This window comes from Rana temporaria, chromosome 1 (genome assembly GCF_905171775.1).
Source record: "Rana temporaria chromosome 1, aRanTem1.1, whole genome shotgun sequence".
Lineage (NCBI taxonomy): Eukaryota > Metazoa > Chordata > Amphibia > Anura > Ranidae > Rana > Rana temporaria.
The window spans coordinates 61,316,442-61,343,497 of record NC_053489.1 but is presented as its reverse complement, the minus strand read 5'-3'; the positions used below and the strand labels follow the sequence as shown (position 1 = coordinate 61,343,497).

General features: G+C 44.6%; 1 protein-coding gene across 2 annotated transcripts in view; it reads right to left on the bottom strand.

The window, feature by feature from the left end:
* Positions 1-27,056, bottom strand: part of EGFLAM (EGF like, fibronectin type III and laminin G domains) — a 273,167-nt gene that overhangs the window by 126,999 nt on the left and 119,112 nt on the right. For both annotated transcript variants that reach the window (XM_040338563.1, XM_040338572.1), the window contains exons 4-7: positions 23,069-23,095; positions 18,426-18,543; positions 16,689-16,824; positions 383-549 (exon numbers count right to left, since the gene is read on the bottom strand). In XM_040338563.1, the coding sequence (XP_040194497.1) occupies positions 383-549; positions 16,689-16,824; positions 18,426-18,543; positions 23,069-23,095 (448 nt within the window). The remainder of the gene's footprint in view (positions 1-382; positions 550-16,688; positions 16,825-18,425; positions 18,544-23,068; positions 23,096-27,056) is intronic.

Sequence of the window (27,056 nt, the reverse complement as noted above, 5' to 3'; positions counted from 1 at the left end):
GACAGGTTAAATGTTAAGAGTTCACAGTGAAAGCCCATCCAATTTCAAGCCTTGAATGTCCCCTTATGTTGTTCTCCGCAGTGTGATTCCATCTATTAATAATGCAGAAGGTGACAACAGCAGTGGCCAGTGATCCAAATATAAGCGTGAATGTAACCCCCAGGAGGGAAAGCTTCTAAAGGATTAGTATTTGTTCTGAAGTCTGGAAAATATTACCAATAGCTCGGATTTAATAATCTCCAGCATGGCCACTACACTACGTGGGAGCTGGATGTAGCCAGGAGCTATTTGTTGCTTCAGAAGTGAATTTTCTGCCGGCTGTAAGTTACAAACTTCTTGAAAAAATAAAAAATAAATAAGGATGTTTCTGAATTCTACTTACGGAATGTCCTGATAACTTCGCTAGAAATGCTGAGTAAACTTTCTCCGAAGGAGTTCACTGCTTTTACAGCAAACTGGTATTTGGTGTCAGGAATTAATCCTTTCAGAACCATCGAGTCCATCTGCACGCGCTCTCTTATGGCAACCCACTCCTTGTCAAGATCTGGCCTAGAAGACAATGAAAAAAAATGTAAGATTCATTATTTTTAGGGCTGTGCAAATTAACTTTTAATTAATCGATTAATCTTTAATTTTTTTGATCGATCAAAATCTTTTTGATCGATTAAAATTCTTTTGATTGGTACTCACCTCTCCGCCGGCTTCTGGGCCTTCAGGGAGTTCAGTCGGAGATCCAGTAACGTCACGGACACCAGTGGGGATTGCCGTGTCCATCTGAAGGTCTCCTTTGCTGTGCCTTCATATCTGCATGCCGGCGGGAACTTACTATCTGCCACACGCAAGGGCTGTTACACTTCCCTCTATCACTTCCCTCTATCAACCTGGGATTCTACAACCATCCACTGGGAGTTGTGATAGTTCCCTTCATGGGACATCTACATGCCGACGGACTGATGTTAACCTCTCCTCATCTGGATTCAGCAGTGGTATCGTTGTACACATTTTTATACCAGTATCATACTTAGCTACATGTTTTTATGACTGCTTTTGGTACCGTTTGGTATTACTCGCACCATTTTTACAGTTTATGTAGCTACATCGATTTTATCTCCAGTGCAATATTTATTTGGTTACCTACTTAAGACTATAAAAGTTTTAATGCTATTCCCATCGAGTGCTGCCTTTGTGTGTTTTTTGTATCCTGCTATCCATTTTTCCAGTGGTTGGTAGCTGCACTGGGAATCAGCCTGCAAGGAGATCAGCTAAAAGTAGTTGGATCTGTATGTGCGTTTATAATTAATCAAAATTAGTCGATTAATCGATAAAAAAAAAAAAGATTAATCGAACAGAACATTTTTGATCAGTAACAGCCTTATTTTTAACTAATGACACCACCAAGCTTCTATCTCACTCCCAGGTCTATTCTCGCCTCAACTACTGCAACTCCCTTCTCATTGGATTACCTTCACATAGACTATCCCACCTTCAGTCTATCATGAATGCCGCTGCAAGACTCATCCACCTTACCAACCATTCAGTGTCCTCCACCCCTCTCTGCCAATCCCTCCACTGGCTTTCACTCACCCAACGAATACAATTCAAAGTACTAACAAGAATTTCCAAAGCCATCCATAACTCTGCCCCAGCTACATCACTAACCTAGTCCCAATATACCAACCAGGTCGCTCTCTTTGGTCCTCCCACGACCTCCTGCTCTCGGAGGCCTGGGCGCAATGTGATGACGTCACGCCCGGGTTCCCGGAAGTAAACAAAATAGGGGATAGAATTATGACTTCTTTTTTTTTATTATTATTTTTTTACTAGCAATTGCGGTTATCTGTGACTTTTGTCAGGACTTTTGTCCAATTTTTACGGCGGACACATCAGACACCTTTGACACATTTTTGGGACCATTCACATTTATACAGTAAACAGTGCTATAAAACTGCACTGATTACTGTATAAATGTGACTGGCAGGGAAGGGGTTAACACTAGGGGCGATCAAGGGGGATAAATATGTGCCCTGCTAGGTGATTCTTACTGTAGGGGGAGGGGATTGACTGGGGGAGGTGACTGATTAATGCCCCTATGTACAAGGGACACACCATCGGCCTCCTCACCCTGACAGGACGTTGATCTTTACACACACAGATCCATGTCCCTGGCTCTATGACTGCCGATCGTGGGTACCTGGCGGACATCGCGGCCACCAGGCACACGCATCGGCACCTAAGTGACGCAGCGGGCACGCACGTGCGCTACAGGCAGCGCACACGCGCCCCCAGCAGCTGGAGGCCCGAGGACGTCATGCGCGGGGATCGTGCGGTTCCGCGTGCATGTGCAGGTGTGACAGTCACAGCGCCAGAGCAGCGATACCCGGAAGTCACTCCAGGTATCATGGCGGCGGCGGTGGAGAGGAACGAGGGTCAGTGTGGGTTCTTTGATCTAAGGTAAGTAATTGATAATGAGCTAGTATGCTAGTCATACTAGCTCATTATGCCTTTGCCTTGCAGTTTTTTTTTCTGGGTATACAACCGCTTTAATTTTTGAAGTAAAGCCCCAGCCTGTGCTCTTTGTCTCTAGGAAATTGGTAGAAATTGGCCAGTGGCAGGACAGTTTTGCATCAGTGAGAAATGGGACAGCCACAACGAACTACCGGCTAATTTAAATCTGCCAATAAAAGCGGGTCTATTATCGCTTGATGGAAAAGCATATGCTGTTCCTAAAGCTGACTACATTTTTTTTTTTTTTTAAACTGAAATAAATCAGAATAGAGAGCTGCTGATGTATGTTAACTAAGCTAATTGCAAAAGAAAAATAATCAATTCCAAACTTTTTCCAAATATGCTCTGCCAGTATACGCTGTCACAGAGACTGTCTGTGAAAACCATACTTTAACACCATGTAAAACTTTAAAGCATCACCCAAGCATGTTATTTAGGCTGGGTTCACACTAATGCGAATTGGATGTGTTTTTTCCCAGAATCCAATTCGAATGACAGGAGATTGTGCCTGGCTCTCTATTGAGTCGGTTCACATATCTCCGTTGCGGCTGCTGAACGGATTACACAGGAGTCCTATGCATCTTTGGCTCTGTTTTAAGGGCAAAAAATTGTCCCTGAATTGTCCCTGAAATGAAGAACAGGAACGCACCGCTGCAAGCCGCATGCATCTTAGATGTGAACCCAGCCAAAAGGATTTGTGTATTTTCAATGTTACATATGAACCTGCATGAAAAGACCCTCTCCCCACTGTATTCTATTTTTTTTCCCTCTTGACCCCTTAACTTTTTGACAACAGTTTGTCTATTAGCTCTAAAAATCTATGATTCACCCCTTATAGACTTCAATGAGATTTGCCTTTATGTTTAGGTTTGCTGAATTTTGAACAAGAATCCTTGGCAGACCTGGAAATAATCAACCAATTGTGGAGCTCATTGGTGGTGCACATGGTATCAACTTTTGCCTCTTGCTATTTTTCGACCATTTGTCCAATTGCTCTCTCCCATTTCTCCCCTCCCCTATTTTTTATTTATTTTTTTCCTTGTTCATTTCCTCTCCCTTACCCTTTCCATGGTTTACCTTGATGCCACTATTGGCTTACCACTGTTTGTCATATACACAGTGGCCCAGATTCAAGAAGCACTTGCGCCCGCGCAACCATAGTTGCGCGGCGCAAGTGCTTACTTGCTCCGGTGTAACGAGTGCTCCTGATTCAGGAACCTCGTTACACCGAATGCAGCCTAGGATGTGACAAACATAAGCCTCCTTATGCCTTCACATCCCAGGCTGCATTCTTGCGTTGGCCGCTAGGGGGCGCGGCCTTTGTGATCGGCGTGTAGTATGCAAATTGCATACTACCACCGATTCACAAAAGTTGCGCGGGCCCTGCGTACGCAAGGTACGGAGTTTCCGTACGGCGCCTTTAGCATAAGGTTGCTCCTGCTAATAGCAGGCGCAGCCAATGCTAAAGTATAGCTGCGCCTCCCGCTCGCGACGTTTAAATTTCACGTCGTTTACGTAAGTGAACCGTGAATGGCGCTGGACGCCATTCACGTTCACTTACAAGCAAATGACGTCCTTGCGATGTCATTTGCCGCAATGCACGTCGGGAAAGTTTCCCGACGGAGCATGCGTTGTTCGCTCGGCGCGGGAGCGCGCCTAATTTAAATGATTCCCGCCCCCGGCGGGATCATTTACATTAGGCAGCCTTGCGCCCGGCTGCTTAGCATATTGCCCGCACAATTTAGGGAGCAACTGCTCCGTGAATCGCGGGCAAAGCGCAATATTTGCGTGGGCGCAGAGAAAAAAATTTGCTCTTTGCCCACGCAAATATTGCGCGATTCTACTTGAATCTGGGCCAGTGAAGTTATGTTAAGTTATAAAGTGTATGGTATGCCGCTCTTATCTGCTTGGGGGTGTCATCCATGACACTTTTTTTCTCACCTTTTTCAAGTATAATTTCATGCCTTTGTACTGAAATACTTAAAACTTTGAATAAAATTATATTGAGCCCAAAAAGAAAGGATATACAGTATACAAGGCAGACATACGTTTCCTTTAACCACTTTACAACCGCTGAACGTCAAATTACGTCCTTGACTTTGTGCGGTGATATCTGAATGATGCCTGCAGCTACAGGCATCATTCAGATATCACCGTCTTCATCCGGCGATTCTGTGCACAATAAGAACGATCAAAGCGGCAGTTCCGCCGCTTGATCGTTCTTATAGGCAGCGGGAGGGGACGTCGTCCCCCTCCTGCTGTCATCCGGTGCTTCTCCGGGCTCTCTTGTGCCATCGGGGGCCCGGAGAGTGAATTGGCCGGCGCTGGCTGGGGAAGCATAGAGATGACTGGTGACCAGATGGTCACCAGTCATCTCTATGACCGTTGGAGGCCCGGGCGTGAAGTTAAGACGTCACGCCCGGGACCCGGAAGTAAACAAAGCCGCAATCGCGGCTGTCAGTGTGAGATCGGTGTATGTTTTTTCACCGATTTTATGCTTGTAAGCCTGGAGGAGAGATGTGGGGTCTGTAACTCGAAAATAATAACCTGTAAAAAAAAATTAAAGCATCGCCTATGGAGATTTTTAAGTACTGAAGTTTGGCGCCATTCCATGAGTGTGCGCAATTTTAAAGCGTGACATGTTAGGTATCTATTTACTCGGTGTAACATCATCTTTCACATTATATGAAGGAATTGGGCTAACTTTACTGTTTAGTTATTTTTTAATTCATGAAACCGTTTTTTTCCCCAAAAAAAGGTGTTTGAAAAATGATTGCACAAATACCGTGCGAGAAAAAAAAATTGCAATGACCGCCATTTTATTCCCTAGGGTGCCTGCTAAAAAAATTTTTTATAATGTTTGGGGGTTCTGAGTAATTTTCTAGCAAAAAAATTGTGTTTTTTACATGAAGGAGAGAAGTGCCAAAATAGGCCCGGTTGTCAAGTGGTTAATAGTATTAGTTCAATGTACTGAACTAACAAAGCAAGGAGGGGCATTTTTTATGATACACAGTACTTGATACTCAGATAGGTTCTTCTTTAAATCCTAGCATCCCTTAACACAGTCTTTACCCAGCACTGGAGTGCCGCTTTGTGATTTGGTCTATAATGGGCATTCCAACTACATTAATCACAGTGAGTGGGGTCATGGTGACTGGAGCTTTCATTTAGTGTTTTAATAAATAATTTTCACTGCAAAACCTCTTTAAATATTTTCGTGTTGTTTAAAGAATCGTCTGGCAAAACACTTGAGAAGAACATCCATTTGCAGTCATTAAATGTGGATGTGTCTCCGGAGAATTTCTCCAAAGGGAAAAGATTTTATACTTCTTAGTGTCAAAAGATCAGCACACAGAATCATCTTAGAGGATCAGTATGAAAGTAGAGACTTAGAAACCAGTAAAAATATTTTCATCTTTCCCAGCTCAACATTGCACGAAGAACTTTCTTCCCTTAAAATACTTTGAGGAGTTTTTTTTTTACATAAATTTAGCATTGCATTTCATTTAATTTACAAAATTCTCAGTCTGTCTAGTTTGAAGTGGGATTTACATGTGACCTAAATTATCACTGCAACTAAATTATCACAGAGACTGAATTATCCCTGGGACCTAAATTATCACAGGATCTATCAGTTAATAATTTTTCAATTTAATTTTATATCCTTGTAATTAATTAAATTCACCTTTCTAACATTTTATATCTGTGACATCTTTGCTGCGCTATCTTCGTTTTCTAAAATACAATTTCTAATCTGCTCCTACTTTTCCTAATTCTTTACTTTGCAGTTCTTCTCAGTGTACAACATGGTTGCTGAAATCACCCTAAGGCCTCTTAAAGCGGGAGTTCACCGATAAATGATGTTTTTTGCTTTTTTAACCTTAGATGGATGCTCATTTAGTCTAGGGCAGGGATATGCAATTAGCGGACCTCCAGCTGTTGCAGAACTACAAGTCCCATGAGGCATAGCAAGACTCTGACAGCCAAAAGCATGAGACCCAGAGGCAGAGGCATGATGGGACTTGTAGTTTTGCAACAGCTGGAGGTCCGCTAATTGCATATCCCTGGTCTAGGGGAATCGGCTAGTTGTTTTAAAATCCGAGCATTACTTACCGTTGTAGAGGGCGATCTTCTCCGCCACTTCCGGGTATGGGTCTTCGGGACTGGGCGTTCCTTCTTGATTGACAGTCTTCCGACAGGCTTCCGACGGTCGCATCCATCGCGTCACGAGTAGCCGAAAGAAGCCGAACGTCGGTGCAGGTCTATACTGCGCCTGCGCACCAACGTTCGGCTACTTTAGGAAAATCGTGACGCGATGGATGCGACCGTCGGAAGCCTGTCAGAAGACTGTCAATCAAGAAGGAACGCCCAGTCCCGAAGACCCATACCCGGAAGTGGCGGAGAAGATCGCCCTCTACAACGGTAAGTAATGCTCGGATTTTAAAACAACTAGCCGATTCCCCTAGACTAAATGAGCATCCATCTAAGGGTAAAAACAGGATTTTACCGGTGAACCTCCGCTTTAAACACAAATGCCTAAAGCAGTCAATCACAACCAGTGTTCCATGGAACCCTAAGGTTCCTCCAGATGTTGCTAGGGGGTCCCTTGAGTTGTAGCTAATTGACCTCTCGTTTGATGGCCCCCACATAGACCCCCAACCAATGCCACATGACAAAGCCAGCACCATGAAACCAATTATCTTTCTAATGATGTCTGCATACGGTCATATGACGTAGTGGACTTGAATATTGAATAATATAATATATAATATATCAATAATTGATGATGCCTGCAGCCACAGACATCATCCAGATATCCATATAATGTAAAAGACATCCTAGTGGCTGATTAGCTGCTGGATTGCTTTTTTAGGCAGTGGAAGGAGATGTCCCCATGCTCCCACTGCCCTCCAGTGCCTCTCTGGGCCTCCCGTTCGATCAAGAAGTTAGAGATCCTATCTGGTGGTGGCGCTGGGTTACCACAAAGCATATCTATGACCCCGGGAGGTCATAAGCAACCCATGCTTTCCAGGGTAGAGTAAATATCTGGGGTCTTATCTCTCAAGAGGACCTGTAATGCCTTATTTCTATCACAAGGGATGTTTACATTTCTTGTGATAGGAATAAAAAAATGTAAAATAAATAAATAAAGGAACAGTATAAAAAAAAAATATGTAAATACTATAAATAAACACATAATCGCAGAATCAAACACATATGCAGGTTTCACCTGCATATGTAAACAGTGTTTCCACCACACGTGTGCAGTATCGCCCCCACACATGTGGTGAGAGTAATAATTAGTGAGAGCAATAATTACCGCATTTGCCGGCATATAAGATGACTGGGCGTATAAGACGACCCCCTATTTTTCCAGGAAAAATGTTGGTTTTGGGATATACTCACCATACAAGACTACCCCCTTCCTACTAGTCTTTCTGGAAGCTGAGGGGTAGCCGGAACAACCACTGACAGGAACAACCGCTGACAGAAACAGGCTTTTTCAAATCTCACTGTGCCATTACATGCCTCACTGTGCCATTACATTACATGCCTCACTGTGCCATTACATTACATGCCTCACTGTGCCATTACATTACATTACATGCCTCCACTGTGCCATCACTTGCCTCTACTTTTCCATCACTTGCCCCCACTGTGCCATCACTTGCCCCCACTGTGCCATCACTTGCCTCCACTGTGCCATCACTTGCCTCCACTGTGCCATCACTTGCCCCCACTGTGCCATCACTTGCCCCCACTGTGCCATCACTTGCCCCCACAGTGCCATCACTTGCCCCCACTGTGCCGTCACTTGCCTCCACTGTGCCATCACTTGCCTCCACTGTGCCGGCCAAGACAATCTCCCTACCTTATTTTTTTGCAGATTCTGGCTTCCAGGCTGCGGGCATCCATGATTCAAAAGCCGAGCCTTCTCCTCAGACCGTGATAGGTGGAACACAAATTTTCCCAGCAGGGCCTCTGTTCAGTGTTCCGACTATCATGGATGTGCTCTCGTCCGAGGATGAGAAGGCATCTGTGATAGGCGGAACACTGAACAGAGGCCCTGCTGGGAAAATTTGTGTTCCACCTATCACGGAACAGTCTGAGGAGGAGGCGCGGCTTTTAAATCATGGAAGCCCGCAGCCTGACGGAGACAGTCATCGGTGTATAAGATGACCCCCGACTTTGGATGCATTTTTTTGCATCCAAAAGATCGTCTTATACGCCGGAAAAGACGGTATATTGGTAGACCTCCTCTGTAACTGGTAACCTGTAAACATTTTTAAAGCTGCACTTTTGGAGATTTTTAAGTACCATAGTTTGGCGCCATTCCAAGAGCGTGCGCAATTTTAAAGTGTGACATGTTGGGTATCTATTTACTCAGCGTAACAAGATTTTTTATAATTTACAAAAAAAAATTGGGTCATTTGTTGTGTTTTTTTGGAGAGAAATCTCAGAATTGGCCTGGGGTGGGAACTGGTTAAGGGTGGCATTCTGACCAACGTAAGAGAGGGAGGGGGTATCTTTATACTGACCAGGGTCGGACTTACCATTGGGCTTGACTGGGCTCAAGCCCATGTTCCCCGCCCAATAGGGGGCCCTTTACATTTAAGTTTTTTCAATAATATGCCAGTCATTTAAAGTGGTTGTAATGTAAAACCTCGGACACAAAATTGTCTTAAAAAATAGCCCATAACAGGCAGCTGATCATTTGCATGACATCACCGCGCTTGCGCACATTAGCCCCTCTAAACCGGCATTTAAAGCTTTCCGGAATGCAGTCTGTGAGAACTTCCCCTCTGTCCGGCACAGAGGAGAAGTCTTGCAGTGTTTAGCTCCTTCCACTCTTCCTGATACACCCCCGTGTGACTAAAGAAGACATCACAAAAGGGGAGTGAAAAAAACAGCAGCCGCAGACACAGCAACGAATGGTTACGGTGCAACGGCGCATGCGCGAGATTACTGACAGGGACACAGTAAGGGCGGAAGCAACATCATAATTTGAATCACATAACAGCAGTACGAATGGCGTTTGAGATTCCTGGAAATACAGAGAACGAAACCATCCTAAAAAAGGTATTTACAGGCCTCGTTTTTTGGGGATATATATATATATGTATTGCATTGCGATGAGCTGTTATAACTTAAGATTGGAAAAACTGCAAAAATCGGCCGGGGTTTACCTCTGAATCATGATCTCTATTTTTATTCTCAGTTTATCCAGAATTGTGTAGCTCTAAGGCCCCGTACAGACGACCGAACATGTCTGCTGAAACTGGTCCGCGGACCAGTTTCAGCAGACATGTTCGGTCGCGTGTAGGCCCGAGCGGGCAGGATTCCAGCAAACATTTGCCCGCCGGGCCTTTTCCCAGCGGGCAAATATTTCTGGACTTGTTTTAAAACAGCCCGCTGGAATCCTGCCCGCTCGGACATGTTCGGTCGTCTGTACAGACCTACCGTACATGTCCGAGCACCCGCCATCCCTCGCATGCGTCGAATGACTTTGACGCATGCGTGGAAGAATTTAACTGGCAGGGCCGCCCACGTCGCCGCGTCATCGTCGCGGCGTATTGTTTACGCGCGGATTTCTGTATGATGGTGAGTACAGCCACCATACAGAAATCCCAGGGCATACATGTACGGTGAAAACGGTCCGTCTGTACGCGGCATAATACATAGCTTGTGTATGTATCATTTTGTTCTATTTAAAGTAATATATAGAAGGTAGGGCATGAAAGTGACTCAAGCCCAGGGGCCCCACCACCCTAAGTCCTGTCCTGATACTGACCATCAAAGTAAAAGTCATCATGCATATTATCCACCTCGACCAGGCTGGATTTATGCCCAACTAGGCGTACCTAGTTAAATATGCATGTTCCGGTGCCAGACCTTTCAGATCGGGCCATTTTGGCATTAGATGCCATTAAGGCCTTTGAAAGTGTTGAGTGGCCATATTTGTGGGGCCGGTCTTGAAAAACTTGGTCTTGGCTTTTGCCTATGTGTCCACCTGTTTACACTGCTCCTAGAGCTTCAAGGTTAATGGCCTACAGTCTCCCTCTTTCAGACTCTGTCGAGGCACTAGGCAGGGATGCCTGTTATCTCCCTTGCTCTTTGCCATTGCCTTCTGCTGACTTCTTTGGTCAATATTGGTCTGATTGGAGGTGCACAGGGAGAAAAGATCGCACTATATGCAGATGATGTCCTTTTGTTTTTAACGAATATCCATTCAACTCTGCCGGTAATTTTTTTTTCCTTTAGTGACCCATTAAGGTCGCACAGGGTCCCACGACCACATAATATATACACTTTGTTATCATTATTATCATACGTAATTACATAGTTGCCACCAAATAAATAGGCTGAGAGCAGAAATTAAACTGATATAAACTAATCTAATCCATAAAGGCTGGCACTGAAGCGGTTAAAGAAGCTGACAGGTTCATTAGAGTCTATTCTCTCCACTCTACAGCAATGTATATAAAGCTATGTTCCAGAATTATATATAGATGCTCTTATTGCTTGTACAAAATAAGCACTTTTTGTGCAGACTCTCATTTTTTCTTTGCTTTTTTAAAATAAAAATACAAAAATAAAAACAATTCAAGCTCAGTCTGAAAGGTCTTGTAGTCTAGAGCAAAACCACAGCGTAACAATAAGTCATTTTAATTTTATATGAAGAATAATTGAGACTTGTTATACAATATGGCCATGCCATAAGTACCATTATCAGAACATCTGATTACTTATTGAATTTTAATTCACTTCCTGAGGATGGGTCAGGATGTCATGTCATTATCCTTCTGTGTCAGGTCAGGGTCATCACAAGTAAAACAAATTCAGCATGTTAATATCACAGAGACACGAAGAGGATATATGAAGGAATGAGATTGTTTGTGTGTTAGGAAGCTGGTTATGGGAGCGTAGGGAATTGTGATCATAGTCAGCCAATGATAACAATCTGCTTCATATCATGGAATGTAGTTCCTGTTTAAGAAAATCTGATTAATTACACTGCCCTTAATTTTAAGAATTAATCATGATCTTTTCACAAATAGGGCAGCTGACATACAATTTAGCAAGACTGCCCTAAATGAGTAGATATGTCCCTGAGAACAGTGGCGTATCTAGGGTATGGCAGCCATGGCAAGTGCCGTGGGCGCCATATGCTGGGGGCGCTGTTGAGTGGCTGGGCAGCAAGGCACTTACCAGGGTCTGAGGGCCTTTTCCTCCCTCCTCTCGAGCATAGCCAGAATCTCCTTTTCAGCACCTTTGCTAAAGGACAATGGCAGCGCTATCCCTGCTGCGTTCAGCCACAGCCCTCCCCTGTTCTCCCAGGCTCTCCCATTCCATCTGGTCGGATTGGCAGCGCACAAAGAAGAAGGAGGAACATCAGTTTCTCCCTCTCCTCTGTGAAAGCTGAGGCCTTAAGTGATGAAGATTTCATCACTTCCAGTATTGGTTCTGCATTTACCTGGCCTTGGAGGGCAGAGGAGGGATCAGGGGTCTAATAAACCCCAGATTTCTCCATAAAGAGGATATGTCACTACCCAAATTATCACAAGGGATGATAAATATCACTAGTTTTGTTAGCTTTTAGTTTTTTTTTGTTAAAGCGGTAGTTCACCCCCCCCCGACACATTTTACCATCGAGACAGGCATTGTAGCACGAGCTACAGTATGCCTGTCCCGATTTTTTTAACCCCGTACTCACCTTGTAGTCGTCCATCGTAGATTTCGGCTCCCGCGGGGAATGGGCGTGCCTATGGAGAGGGAGGATGATTGACTGCCGGCCCTGGCACGTCACTCTCCCCGAAGACAGCCGGAGTAGGTCTCGGCTCTTCACGGCGCCTGCGCACAGGCTATGCGCACGCGTCGTGAAGACCAAGCCTATTTCGGCTATTTCCGGAGAAGCGTGACGCGCCAGAGCCGGCCGTCAATCATCCTCCGTCTCCATAGGCACGCCCATTCCCCGGTATCTTCGATGGACGACTACAAGGTGAGTATGGGGGTAAAAAATTCGGGACAGGCATACTGTAGCTCGCGCTACAATGCCTGATTTTAAGGTAAAAGAAAAAAAAACATTTTTTCCCGTCGATAGGGTGAACCCCCGCTTTAAGGTTATCTGAAAGATGGGTTTCAAGTGTTTCGACAGGGGCGCAGTTTCAGTGCTTGCCATGGGCGCTATTTTCACTAGATACACCTCTGCCTGAGAATGTCAAGCGGAGAGAAGGGGGTAAACTTTGCAGGGTACTAGATTCATATATTCTCTTCCAGTGGTGCCTGGTGGTATACTTTGTCCATCCAAGGAGGTTCAATGGATATGGAGATGTCAAATCCCACCATGCACAGACCTTTGAACCCCTTTGGATGGACAAATGCCCTGGGTTTAAGCCACAAGCGTTACTAACCCCCTGTAATAGAAGGTCCATGCAACCTGGTAAGTGAGCACTTTGTATGGTGGAGGGCACTTTTTTTCTGGTTGGATGGTGTGGATATCACTGGAAGGACCCTCAGCATAATTGGAATATTTGATTTATTCAGGTTCTTCTCCCTGTTAGATATGGAGATGAGTGAGGGGAATATGGCCCCCACCCGTCTCCACTAAAATGTGCAAAAACAAATACAAGGGAAAGACATGATGCTGTCATGTCACTGATATATGAATGCAGCTGCAGCTTAACGACCACCCGCTAATTTGAAGAGGAATATCGCTGTTATGGCAGCAGCTAGCTGCCATAACCTGGTATCCTCTTCTTCAGTGAAGACCAATTTTACCTGAAAGCGGACCGCCTGCTGCAGAAGAGGATACCGGGTATGGCAGCTAGCTGCTAGCAACGATATTCCTCATCAAAATAGCAACGTATAACGATCGGTCCGTAAGGGGTTAAGCTGCATGTATATATCAGCGACGTGACAGCATCATGTTTTTCCCTTGTATTTGTTTTTGCACATTTTAGTGGAGACGGGTGGGGGCCATCTTCCTCTCACTCATCTCCATACCTAACAGGGAGAAGAACTTGAATAAATCATTTATAAGTAATGAAAACCAGGCTTGGGTGAATGTGAGAAAGGGGAAAAAGAAGAAAAACCTGCAAGCATACTATGAGATAGATATTTCACATAGTATCAATGCATTAAAACAAAATGCTGCTCTAAATCTTATCACCACAATTCAAACACATGGAGCCCCGGAAGACGTCAGAGTGCCGAAACGCGTAGGTGGCGTCTACTGTGACGCCATTGTGTAACTGGAAGTTCTCCCGGAAGAAATTTTCTTAGTGACCGGCAAGTTTGTTTATACTTCCAAGCACAATCACAGTATTTTAATATTAGTGCATTACTTTATTTTAATAATAGAATCATATATGATGGTTTTACATTATGTTGGGCTCTTTGCTCGAGGATGAATGGGCGATTCTTGAAATCCCAATTACCTAAGATCGATGAGGATTGAAGGTACATCCAATCTTTTGTGGACCATTCAAGGGGTGATTCTGGTAGGATTAAAATATCGGTGCTTGCTTTGACTTCTCTTTAATTAGAAGGCCATTCCCATCTGGTAAGCACATATTTGTGCCATCTGGTGGAGGCCCTTTAGTTACTATTGGATACCTTTCCTTGTGGCATTCCTATCTGGTGGCTTGGACTTTAGTAATTATTTGTTCACATTATATTGGGACATTTATATGGTATATTTATCACTTTTGATTTTTGATAATTATTTTTTACAATTATTTATTGATGTTGAATAATGTGTTTGTATTGTGGGAATAACATTTAGTGCAGCATTTTGTTTTAATGACTCATAGACATGCAAGGAAGACTAGTAAGTAGACGCATGGGTGCTCAACCTGTGGCCCTCTAGATCTTGCAGGACTACAAGTCCCATGAGCATTGCAAGCTGCTGACAGTTACAAGCATGACTGCCAAAACCATGGTGGGACTTGTAATTCCGCAACAGCTGGAGAGCCACAGGTTGAGCATGCATGAAGTAAAGCCTATGGATGCAATGTGTAAATATTAGGGTTGTCCCAATACCGATACTAGTATCGGTACCGATACTGAGCATTTGCGCTCCCGATGCTTCTGCCGATACTTTTTTTTTTAGGTGCGGGGGCGGAGAGCGGGGGCGGAGAGTGGGGGCTGAGATCGTGCTAACTGCTGAGAGTGGGCGGAGAGCAGGATGGGCGGAGAGTGGGCGGAGAGCAGGACGGGCGGAGAGCAGGACGGACATCATAGCAAGAGGCAGCCCTCCACAAGTAAAATAGATTTTGTAAATGCTGAATGAATACTGTCACTTGTACACACTATCTCACATTGCATAAGTGCCAGCCACCTGTCAGTGCCTATAAGTATCAGTGCCACCTAACAGTGCCAGCCACCTATCAGTGCCCATAACTGCCTCCTATAAGTGCCAGCCACCTCAGTGCCATCAGTGCCAATAACTGCCGCCTATCAGTGCCAGCCACCTGTCAGTGCCAATAATTTCCACCTATCAGTGCCAGCCACCTGTCAGTGCCCATAACTGCTGCCTATCAGTGCCATCTAACAGTGCCAGCCACTTATCAGTGCCCATAACTGCCGCCTATCAGTGCCATCAGTGCCCATAACTGCCGCCTATCAGTGCCAGCCACCTATCAGTGCCATCAGTGCCCATAACTGCCACCTATCAGTGCCAGCCACCTGTCAGTGCCTATAAGTGCCGCCTATCAGTTCCATCTAACAGTGCCAGCCACCTATCAGTGCCCATAACTGCCGCCTATCAGTGTCCGCCACCTGTCAGTGCCATCAGTGCCCATAACTGCCGCCCATCAGTGCCAGCCATCTGTCAGTGCCATCAGTGCCATCAGTGCCCATAACTGCCGCCTATCAGTACCATCAGTGCCACCTGTCAGTGCCAGTGCTCATAGGTGCCACCTATAAGTGCCCATCAGTCAGTGCCATCTATCAGTCCCCATCAGTCGGTGCCACCTATCAGTGTCCATCAATCAAACTGACACTTGGCATTAAAAAAAAGTATCGGTAATCGGTATCGGCGAGTACATGAAAAAAAGTATCAGTACTTGTACTCGGTCCTAAAAAAGTGGTATCGGGACAACCCTAGTAAATACGGCTGCCCCCATGCACATATATAATTCTAAAATTAGACAGTTTAAGCTTTCAGAAGACTTTAGACAGTAGCTGAATGTTTAATGACCAAATTTCCATTTAGAATTCCTGGAAACATTGCTTGTGGAACTGATGTGACTGCCATCGCTTTCATCATGGACTTTATTTGACATTCCAAGCACACTTTATACTGGAAAGCAAAAATAAAAATACAAAGGCTCTCCAATGTCCTTTTTTTTGTCATAACTTATTTAAGACATAACGGGGCAATAAAAAGAAAATGAATATGTTGTAATAAAGCAGTAATTAGGAAGAGAAACAGTGCCAATATGGAAAAATGGCTCCATATACCCCCAGTACACTCTCCACACAGCTGGGAAATTCACAGCATAAGATGAAAAATCTGATTTCATTCAGTGAAAACCATGAACAAGATAAATTAGAAGTTATGAAAATGTCAGAATGTTCTATTAAAGTGAACAATGAACGTCCCTAAGTATTTTATTTAGATTTCATTTTTAATATTCTCTCTTTAATTATTTACTGTTGTTTTTTTTTTTTTATTACTCCCCAACACTCTATGGAATCTGCCCAAATAAGTAGACACTAGAGGCCAGGCATACTGGATGAAAACCCCCTTATCCCGACTTATGCAGGAGAGGCCAATTAACAAGCAACTTACCTTTTAAATGTAAATGAAAATGTAATTAGCAAAGGCCTAAAATAAAAAAGCAGCTTGCTCCCACTTTTCTCCATTCCTTTATTCCTTCCTTAATAAATGCAAATAAGGTAAAAATAAAGGGCAACAGTCTATTTGCCTTCCGTAAATCAACCCCAGAAGGGGGGATTTACTAAAACTGGAGCACTCAGAATCTGGTGCAGCTGTACATACAGTAGTAACCAATCAACTTCTAGCTTCAGCTTGTCCAATTAAGCTTTGACAACTGAGATGGTGATTGATTTCTATGCGTAGCTGCACCAGATTTTGCACTTTTCAGTTTTAGTAAATCAACCCCAAAGAGTTCTTGTTTTTAGGGCATTTGGAAAATAAAACAGTTACTGTAACTGACCTTGTATATGTGACTGTATAATACTGAACAGGCGAGCTGCCCTCCCTGGTGCTCGGTTTCCAGGAAATCGCGACCTCCACATCCGACACAACCACAACCTGGGGCTGGGCTGGGGAATCAGGTACTTGGCACTTATCTACAACAAAGAGAATGACAGAAATCAAATCCCAATCTCTTCCGGAAGAAGAAACAAGAGTCAATGCAGAAATGTGTGAATTGGCAGAGCAAGACGAACACTAACCCCATCCACATATAATCTCTGGAGACAGATCATGGATTCGATTTGTAACTGATTACTACATTGATTTATTACATTCCTTCTACATCAGTCGCTGCTCATTTGTGAAGTATTACCGACACAACAACACAAAAATCAATGGCAAACCAATTCTAAGTATCCTGAATGTGTACATAACTGCACCGCTGATTACCAGTGTTTTACTAAAGCCAAACAAAGAGTCCCACAGTGCGTCCTGCGATTACCATTAATCTCTTTTTATACCAGAACACTGTTTATATCACCTAAATACTAAGCTATCTGATATGGGGATCAAAAGTAAGAAAAGCCAGCAGTGTCAATGAAGAACACTGTTGGCTCTGCTTGGATTTAAACAGGTCATATAACCAGTGGCGGTTCGTCCATAGAGGGCGCTGGAGCGCCGCCCCCTCTGGCTCTCACCGCCACTGAGTCTAATAACATAGATTCATGCATTGCACAAATCTATGTTATTATCGCCACTGCCGCTGTTCTATTCAGATGGTCGGCGCTCATGTCCGGCCATCTGAATAACGGCAGCTGGTTGGCTGTACGGAAGTGCCTATCAGAGCCAACGGCTCTGATAGGCTTTTCCGAGTACAGCCCTCGGGTCCCGGAAGCTTATATAAGGAACGCACTAGGGATGCGCTCCTTGTATAAGACTGAAAGGCGTCTCAGCCAATCAGGTTGGCCTGTTCTGGCTACCGGTAACCTGATTGGCTGAGACGCCTGTCAGTCATCGAGGGCGGTAGAAGACATCGAGGGGATGGCTGACTCCAGTAAAGGTAAGTCCCGGGCAGGGGGGGAGGGGCACTTTACAGGGCACAGCGGCGACATCAATGGGCACAGTGGCGACAATAGGCACAGTGAGGACAATTAAAGGGCACAGCGGCGACAATTAAAGGGCACAGCGGTGACAATTAAAGGGCACAGTGGTGACAATTAAAGTGCACAGTGGTGACAATTGATGGCACAGTGGCTGTGTTTGATGGCATGGCACAGTGGCTGCGTTTAATGGCATGGCACAGTGGTGCGAATTGATGGCACAGTGGCTGTGTTTGATGGCATGGCACAGTGGTGACAATTGATGGCACAGTGGCTGCGTTTGATGGCATGGCACAGTGGTGACAAATGATGGCACAGTGGCTGCGTTTGATGGCATGGCACAGTGGTGACAATTAATGGCACAGTGGCTGCATTTGATGGCATGGCACAGTGGTGACAATGGATGGCACAGTGGCTGCATTTGATGGGCACAGTGAGGCTGCAAATTTTTTTTCCGTTTGCGACCCCCAAAAATGTTGAGCACCAGCCGCCACTGCATATAACATAACAGGTTGACCAATCACACCAATTCACTGGGTTTTATGATGCTAAAGAGCATTTGGGCACCTAGGACTGGGCGTGCTCCTATGTTTGTCCAGGAATTCAGACATTTGACAGCCACTCAGATACAGAAGTCATGTCTATTATGTTCTCACCTTGGGATAACGTGGACACATCTCTTGGCATACTGGCTCTTCCTTTTCCTGCCCAGCTGTAGGCGCCAACACTAACCCGGTGCAGAGTTCCAGGTTGGAGGTTGCCAAGAACAGTTTTCTGATTGGAGATATAACAAAAATAAAATTATGAAAATGCAGACAGCTAAGATCTGCTGAGATTGCTGAGATAAATGAATACACAGTATCTCACAAAAGTGAGTACACCCCTCACATTTTTGTAAATATTTTATTATATCTTTTCATGTGAGCTCCTTGAGGGTAGGGACTGATGTCAAAGTAGAATGTATATGTAAAGCGTGGCGTAAATTGACGGCGCTATATAAGTACCTGAAATAAATAAATGTGACAACACTGAAGAAATGACACTTTGCTACAATGTAAAGTAGTGAGTGTACAGCTTGTATAACAGTGTAAATTTGCTGTCCCCTCAAAATAACTCAACACACAGCCATTAATGTCTAAACCGCTACCTTGCTAAAGATGCTGAGGGTAAAGGCGATGGACTGGCCAAGCATGTCTCCAGATCTAAACCCTATTGAGCATCTGTGGGGCATCCTCAAACAGAAGGTGGAAGAGCGCAAGGTCTCTAACATCCACCAGCTCTGTGATGTCATCATGAAGGAGTGGAAGAGGACTCCAGTGGCAACCTGTGAAGCTCTGGTGAACTCCATGCCCAAGAGGGTTAATTGGGCCCAATTTGGAAATTTTCACTTAGGGGTGTACTCACTTTTGTTGCCAGCGGTTTAGACATTAATGGTTGTGTTTTGAGTTATTTTGAGGGGACAGCAAATTTACACTAAGAGCCGGTTCACACTGGGGGGACTCGTCAGGCGACTCAGCCGCCTGACAAGTCGCATCCCATTCTATTCAATAGAACCGTTCTAATAGGAGCGAAGCAAGTCGCTCTGACTTAGAAAAAGGTTCCTGTACGACTTTGGGGGCGACTTGCATTGACTTCTATACAGAAGTCATTTTGCAAGTCACCTCTGAAGTCGTCTTCAGGACGCCTTGCCGAGTCGCCCCCAAAGTCGTGCCGCCCCAGTGTGAACCGGCTCTCAGTGTTGTCACATGAAAAGATATAAAAAAAAGATTTACAAACATGTGAGCGGTATACTCACGTTTGTGAGATACTGTGTGTGTATATATATATATATAATACGCACACCATAGGCGTGCGCACATGGTGTGCCAAGTGTGTCTGAGCACACCCTAATCAGCCCGTGTAGTGCAGATCCTCCCTGTTTAGACCCATGATATTTCACCAAAGGCCCCTAACTGGGCTTACATTTTTTAAAAAAAAAAACACAATAAAAAAATTACAAATTGTAAAAATAAATAATATAATAAAGATAAAAACTACTGACACCATCCACTGCCCTACGGACACCAATCTCTGCCCTACTGGCTCCGTCCACTGCTCTACTGACACCATCAATTTATACACATACACTCATATGTGTTTGAACTTTGGGGTGCACATCCTAATGCAATAGGCTGTGTACACCTATGATGCACACACTTTTTTGTCAGTATAGATCCAATTACATTTTAGCATTTAGGGCTACTTTAAGTCTATGCTCTAGAACAGGGGTGCCCAACCTTTTGAAGAGCAAGGGCCACTTAAGCAACTTGGTAACCGGTTACGGGCCACAATGAGCGGAGCAGGTGGATGGCAGCCCACTCTACTCTATAGAGCCCACTCTACCTTTAGCTCACCAAACTTGGAGGTAATAGAAGTCTATGGCTCAGTGTAGTTAACCCACAGGTGCACTTCTCTGCATCTGTGGATCAGTTTGAAAGCAGCCCAGTAACCACTGCAAAACAGATATGCCCATATATACACTGTGATTTTAGTAATAAACTTACCTTTATTAATAGTATTCTATTCTATTTTATTCCATCCCAGAGCAGGAGGTCGCGGGCCACATCAGAGGACACTGCGGGCCACATGTTGCCCCGGGGCCACTTGTTGGGCACCCCTGCTCTAGAAAGATGCCCTGATGTTTCTCACTCAGTAGCGCCCAAACACAAAACCTGCATCCGGAAACACAACTCCAGCTGGTTTAACAACCAGCTGTCGTTGCTGAAGCAAGAACGCAGAAGAGCGGAAGCAGCTTGGAAAATAAGCACTACAGACGAAAACCATGCCATCTACAAGGAAATAACAAAAAAATACCACAAAGAAATCTTCAAGGCCAAAAAAAATATAATTTTTCCAAGATCATCACCAATGCCCTAAACCGCCCCCGCAAACTCTTCAAGCTTGTCACCCAGACCATGAATCCAGTCTGTCTTGAAGCCCCCAATTCTGATACCCAAGAACTTTGCAATGAATTATCGGATCATTTCATAAACAAAATTGAAAGGATCCGTGAAAGCATTCAGCAAAACAGTACCCCCCTCAATCCCCCCCTTAGTCAACCACCCAACTCCCATAGAAATCAGCCGCAATCAACTATGTTTACTCTAAAACCCATCTCCATCGAGGCCACTAAAAATATCATCAGCGCCCTGCGTAACAGCACAGCGCCTAATGATATTATCCCCACCAAACTGCTAAAGGAATGTGCCGATATTCTGGCACCACCTATCAAGCAGCTGATTAACCCACCCTGTTGAAACAAGGTATAATCAAACCCATGTTAAAGAAACCCACCCTTGACCCCAAAGACCCTGAACACTGTCGTCCCATAACAGGCCTGAACATCTTCTCCAAGGTAATGGAGAAAGTAGTGGTACAACAGCTCCAACAGCATTTAGACACCCATAATTTGCTCAATCCTTTTCAATCGGGTTTCCGTCCAGGGCACGGGACAGAAACAGCATTGCTCAAAATATGGGATGATGCTCTCGAGGCCGCAGACGAAGGAGAATCTTGTCTTCTAGTCCTGCTGGACCTTAGTGCAGCTTTTGACACGGTAGACCACAAACTATTACTGACTCGGCTATCGGAAGTAGCTAGAGTCGCAGAATGTGACTTATCCTGGTTCTTCTCCTTTTTGGAAAACCGATCACAAGTGGTGAGACTGGGACCGTTCACCTCTGAAAAATGCACGGTGTCATGCAGTCGCCGGTACTGTTTAATATTTATCTTCGCCCTCTTTTTTAAATCATCAGCAGCCAAAAGCTACTTTACCACTCTTATGCGGATGACACACAACTGTAGTTTCGCATCTGCAACAAAAAGGATCATCATCTCAATCTAGAGAAATGCCTCTCTTTGATAGAGAACTGGATGACAAAGAGTTATCTTAAACTCAACGGTTCGAAAACAGAACTTCTCCTGTTTCACGCAAATCGAAAGAATCAACTAGCAACAACCTGGACACCTCCGCCTATTCTGGGAAAAATCATCACCCCTAGCACCAAAGTCAAAAGTCTTGGAGTCATCTTCGACACCTACATGACAATGGATGCACAAATAGGGTCAGTAGTCAGCGAATCGCACCATCTGCTGCACCTACTACGCAGACTGATTCCATTTATTCCTAAAGAAGACATAGCAGGCGTGGTGGGAACAATTGTCAACTCCAGACTTGACTATGCAAATGCCCTTTACCTCGGACTCCCAAAGTACCAAATCACTCGCCTGCAGGTCGTTCAGAATACAGCCGCTCGATTTGTGACTGGGAAAAAACCTTGGGAATCTATCCCCCCCTCACTGAGAAGCCTTCACTGGCTGCCAGTAAAAGACAGAATCACCTTCAAAGCACTCTGTCTGATGCATAAATGTATCTTGGGAAATGATCCCAAATATTTATGCGAAAAATTAAAGGCTTACAACCCTAATCGCGTGCTGCGATCCTCCAACCAAAATCTACTCCAAATCCCCAAAACCAGATACAAGTCCAAAGGAGAAAGAAGATTTGCTGTCCAAGGCCCTCGACTTTGGAACACTTTACCAACCTCCATTCGGTTGGAGGAGAACCACTTGGCCTTTAGGAGAAAGATCAAAACCCATCTCTTTTGAGGTCAAAGGGGAACTGGTCAAACAAGCGCCCAGAGGCGATGCAGTTCGCATGTGCAGTGCTATATAAGTTTTTCACTCACTCACTCATTATTGTTCACCTCTGACACTCTATGCTTTATAATGCTATTCCTTTATATAATATATAAACTAAATACTGTATTTATTGGCGTATAACACTCTTTTACCCTGAAAATAGATGGTAATCTGTGCCTGCGTGTTATACGCAGGGGGCTGTGGAAAGTTTTTCCCCTGAAACTTCCCTCTTGAAGTTAGGGTGCGTGTTATACGCCTGTGCGTGTTATACGCCGATAAATACGGTATATAAATTTACTAAGCAGTGAAAGAGTTATGTTCTTCACGTCCACAACTGACAGATGGCAATAATTCTGCAAAAATTGTTCTGAAATTTTTTAGTATATTTTGGAGGAAATTGCATGCTCCGGTAACATGTGTGAAGTGGGATGACTCAGTGGTATGACTGTTTTAATTACAGTACAAAGTAAAACTCTTTGCAGACCATCTGCTGCATTTCTATATTCCACAAGTCCGTCACAAGCCCATCAACACTGCTGCGTAATAATAATAGCCTCATCTACAATACAAACGTACAGTACATCTGTGACATATCCAGCTGAGCAGCAGAGGTACTTACAAATGTTTCCACCGCATCTAGTTGTCCCTGAAAGAGAAAAGTTTCACCGTTTAGCTATTTTTCTTTTATGAAACAGCTTTTAAAATAGCATTTATGGATTGCATTTAAAATGTGCCAAATTAAATAGAAAACTTGCGGAAAGGGTTCTTAGCAAGGCACTTAGCTGTGGAAATAGATTAGATGAGCTTTGGTAAGTTCACAAAGATGGATGAGAAAAAAGATATGCAACACTCATGCCAAAGTTGATAAAAGGACAGGTCCTCGTTAAGCTAAACTCCAGGCAAACAGCTAAATAGGAATACATATATGAGTAAAGCGATAAATATAAAATGTAGCGCTAGTGATTGAGGAGAGACCAGGCCCGTTGCTACAGGACAGGCAAAACAAACAATTGCTTGGGGCCCCGAGCTGGCCTGGGGCCCCCAACTTCCCCTTCCCAGGCTGTAGTGTGGCCGAGCTCCTTCCTCCTGGAGTCCTGTCAGTCCGGCCGGGTACCGCACGCGGTACAGGAGATTTTGTTTCCTGTTCCCGGCCAGACTGACAGGAAGTGCACACTGAGTGCTCACTTCCTTTCAGTCCGGCTGGGAACACAGGAAACAAAATCTCCTGTACTGCGCGGTACCCGGCCCGGCCCAGGCACTATCTGATAGGGGGCTGGGGACCCATACCATAATGATAAAACACCAGACTGACAGTAGGAAGAGGGGCTCGGCCACCCTACAGCGGCAGCCTACAGGGAAGATGTGGAGGTGAGATTAGAAAAACATAGGGACAAGGAAGGGGGGGGATAACAACATGGGTTTAAAAAATTAGAGTAGCACTAACGTAGGCTTTCTGGGGGGGGGTGCTTGGGGGGGCCCCCATTTTGCTTGGGGCCCCCAAATTCCTTCAAACGGCCCTGGGAGAGACAGTGATATCTCACTAGGTTCATATGTGATCACTATACTGAAAACAGTGAACATATAAACAGAACAACCAAAAAATATGTGAAATTAATGTGCTAATAAGTCCACATGTAAAAAAAGAGGAAAGAAGGATGTCCATCAATAAATCATGTGGATAAACGGTGAAGAAATTTAACGTAAAGCCACGTAGATCATTATGGGAAAAATATTCCTTCCGACTAAATGAAATAGTTGAATTGCGCTTTACCAGAACCAATGGATCTACCTGTCAGTGACAGCAGATCATGTAGGCATAGGAAATTTCGAAGCCAATCAGCTTAGTCTTAAGCCCTGTACACACGATTGGATATCTGATGGAATCTAATCCAATGGATTTTTTCGTCGGATATCCAATGAAGCTGACTTTCAGTCTTGCCTACACACCATCATTCAAGAATCCGACCGTGACGTAAAACACTACGACGAGCCGAAAAAATGAATTTCAATGCTTCCGAGCATGCGTTGACTTGATTCTGAGCATGCGTGGATTTTTATCCGATGGAGTTCCACACAGACGATCGGATTTTTCTATCGGTTTTTAATCCATAGGAAGAATTTAAAACATGTTCTATTTTTTAACACCGATGGAAAAAAGACCGATGGGGCCCACACAAGATCGGTTTGTCCAATGAAAACAGTCCATTGGTCTGTTTTCATCGGACAAACCGATCGTGTGTACAGGGCTTTAGATTCCTAAGACTGATACACAGACCAGAGTTACTGGTTTTAACGAAGTTCTTCTGTAAGTTTTTTGGAGCAGTTCCATTGTGCTCTCCAAATCCCTACAGGGGTCTTTTTCATTCCAAACCATCTCAATTACCTGTTGGAAACCCAGTGAGCTCTGGTCTGTTCCACCGATCCAGGGCACCATCCATCCAGGGTCTTCTGCTGAGGATAATAATCCCAATGATCAAGTTTGTGGTTTCAACTGCGCAGAGTCTCCAATTAGGTTGAGCTGATTCGCTTTGAGATTTCCTATGCCTACATGATCTGCTGGCGCTGACAGGTAGATCCATTGGTTCTGGTAAGCGTAATTCAACTACCGTATTTACACGCAATTTTTTGCGCGTTATACGCTGATCCCTGCTTTCTGTGCGCCGCCGCCGACATATACCGAGTGCAGTACACTAAGGTACACTCGGCTGGGCTCTGCCACGCTCGGCTCCGCGGCGGCGTTCAAAAACAGCGTGGGAGAAGCGGGGAGGACACCACGAATGCCGCAGACGGACGCCGGACCGGACAAGGCCGCCGATGGACGCCGGGCAACTGTAAGTAACTGCATCTGTAAATTGTCAGTATTTCTTTTTTTTTCCCTAGGATTCTCCTCTAGGTTTGGGGTGCGCGATATACGCCGGTGCGCGCTATAGGGCGATAAATACGGTATATTTTTCCCATGATGATCTACGTGGCTGCACATTCAATTTCTTCACCGTTTATCCACATGATTTATTGATGGACATCCTCCTTTCCTCTTTTTTTACATGTGGACTAATTAGCACATTCATTTCACATATTTTTTGTTGTTCTGTTTATAGTATCACTGTTTTCAGTATAGTGATCACATATGAACCTAGTGAGATATCACTGTCTCTCCTCAATCACTAGCGCTACATTTTATATTTATCACTTTTGTAATCTTTGTCACAAGATTAGACCTTTGCATGTCAGGAATGTAAGCACAATTGCGTGCTTTCCCAACACACATAGAAACATGCTGCCCTTTAGCAGATGTGCTGTGGTGCCATTAATTGTTAATGGAACCCCCACGCATCTGCAAACCCCAATGATTACTCTCTTTGAGCAATTTTTTCCCAAATTTATGGATGTGGCGTTGTGAGTGCTTTCCCATTTTTCCCTATATCGTTATTCACCTTTCTGGGATGGCCTTCCCAGAAAAGTTGAAACTGTTAGGCCTCGTACACACGACCCGACATGTCCGATGAAAACGGTCCGCGGACCGTTTTCATCGGAAATGTCTGCTGGCAGAATTTGGTCTGATGTGTGTACACACCATCAGACCAAATTCCCCGCAGACAGAAAACGCGGTGACGTGGCGGCGACAATGACGCCGCGACATGCGCGAACCCGGAAGTTCAATGCTTCCACGCATGCGTCGAATCACTTCGACGCATGCACGGGATTTCGGGCCAGCAGACATGTCTGATGAGTCGTACTGACCATCGGACATGTCCGACGGACAGCTTTCCAGCGGACATGTTTCTTAGCATGCTAAGAAACTTTTGTCCGCTGGAAACCTGTCCGCTCTGCCAGGAATCCGGTCCGCTAGGTCCTACACACGGTCGGACATGTCCGCGGAAACTGGTCCGCGGACCAGTTTCAGCAGACATGTTCGGTCGCGTGTACGAGGCCTGATACCTACAAAGGGTGGGCCAACTCAAAATTTAACCCTACGAACTAAGACTGGGATGCCAATAAAGTTCATGTGCGTGTAAAGGCAGACGTCCCAATACTTTTGACAATATAGTGTATGTACTGTGAATTTGAATACATTCCTTTTTTTTATTACATTTCAAAATCTGAAATATTGCTTAAGATTTTTTGTATTTTCATATTCAGCAAGAAGATTGTGCTCCTGGCTCCTTTTAACATGTTCCAGACTCTCTTTTGGTCCTTGGTTAAAAAAGCCTGTCTACAGAGCTCAATATATAAAGAGTATGGCCCGGATTCACAAAGCACTTGTGCAAATATGCGCCGTCGTATCTGTGCGCCGGACCCACAAACTAAGATACGCCTAAAAATAGGCTTCTACACGCCGATGTAACTTGCCTACGCCGGCGTAGCGTGGGCGCATATTTAGGCTGGACGCATGGTGGCGCTCCCATTGATTAGCCATTCAAATATGCAAATGAGGAAAATACGGCGATTCAAGAACGTACGTGTGCCCGACGCAGGCTACGAGTGGTGCGCGTAAGTTGTATGTCCGGCGTAAAGGTAAGCCCCATAAAGGAGGTGTAACCCAGCAGCAGACATGTAAAGGTCTGCACCAAGGAATACAAGCCGGCGTATTTTACGTAGATTACGTT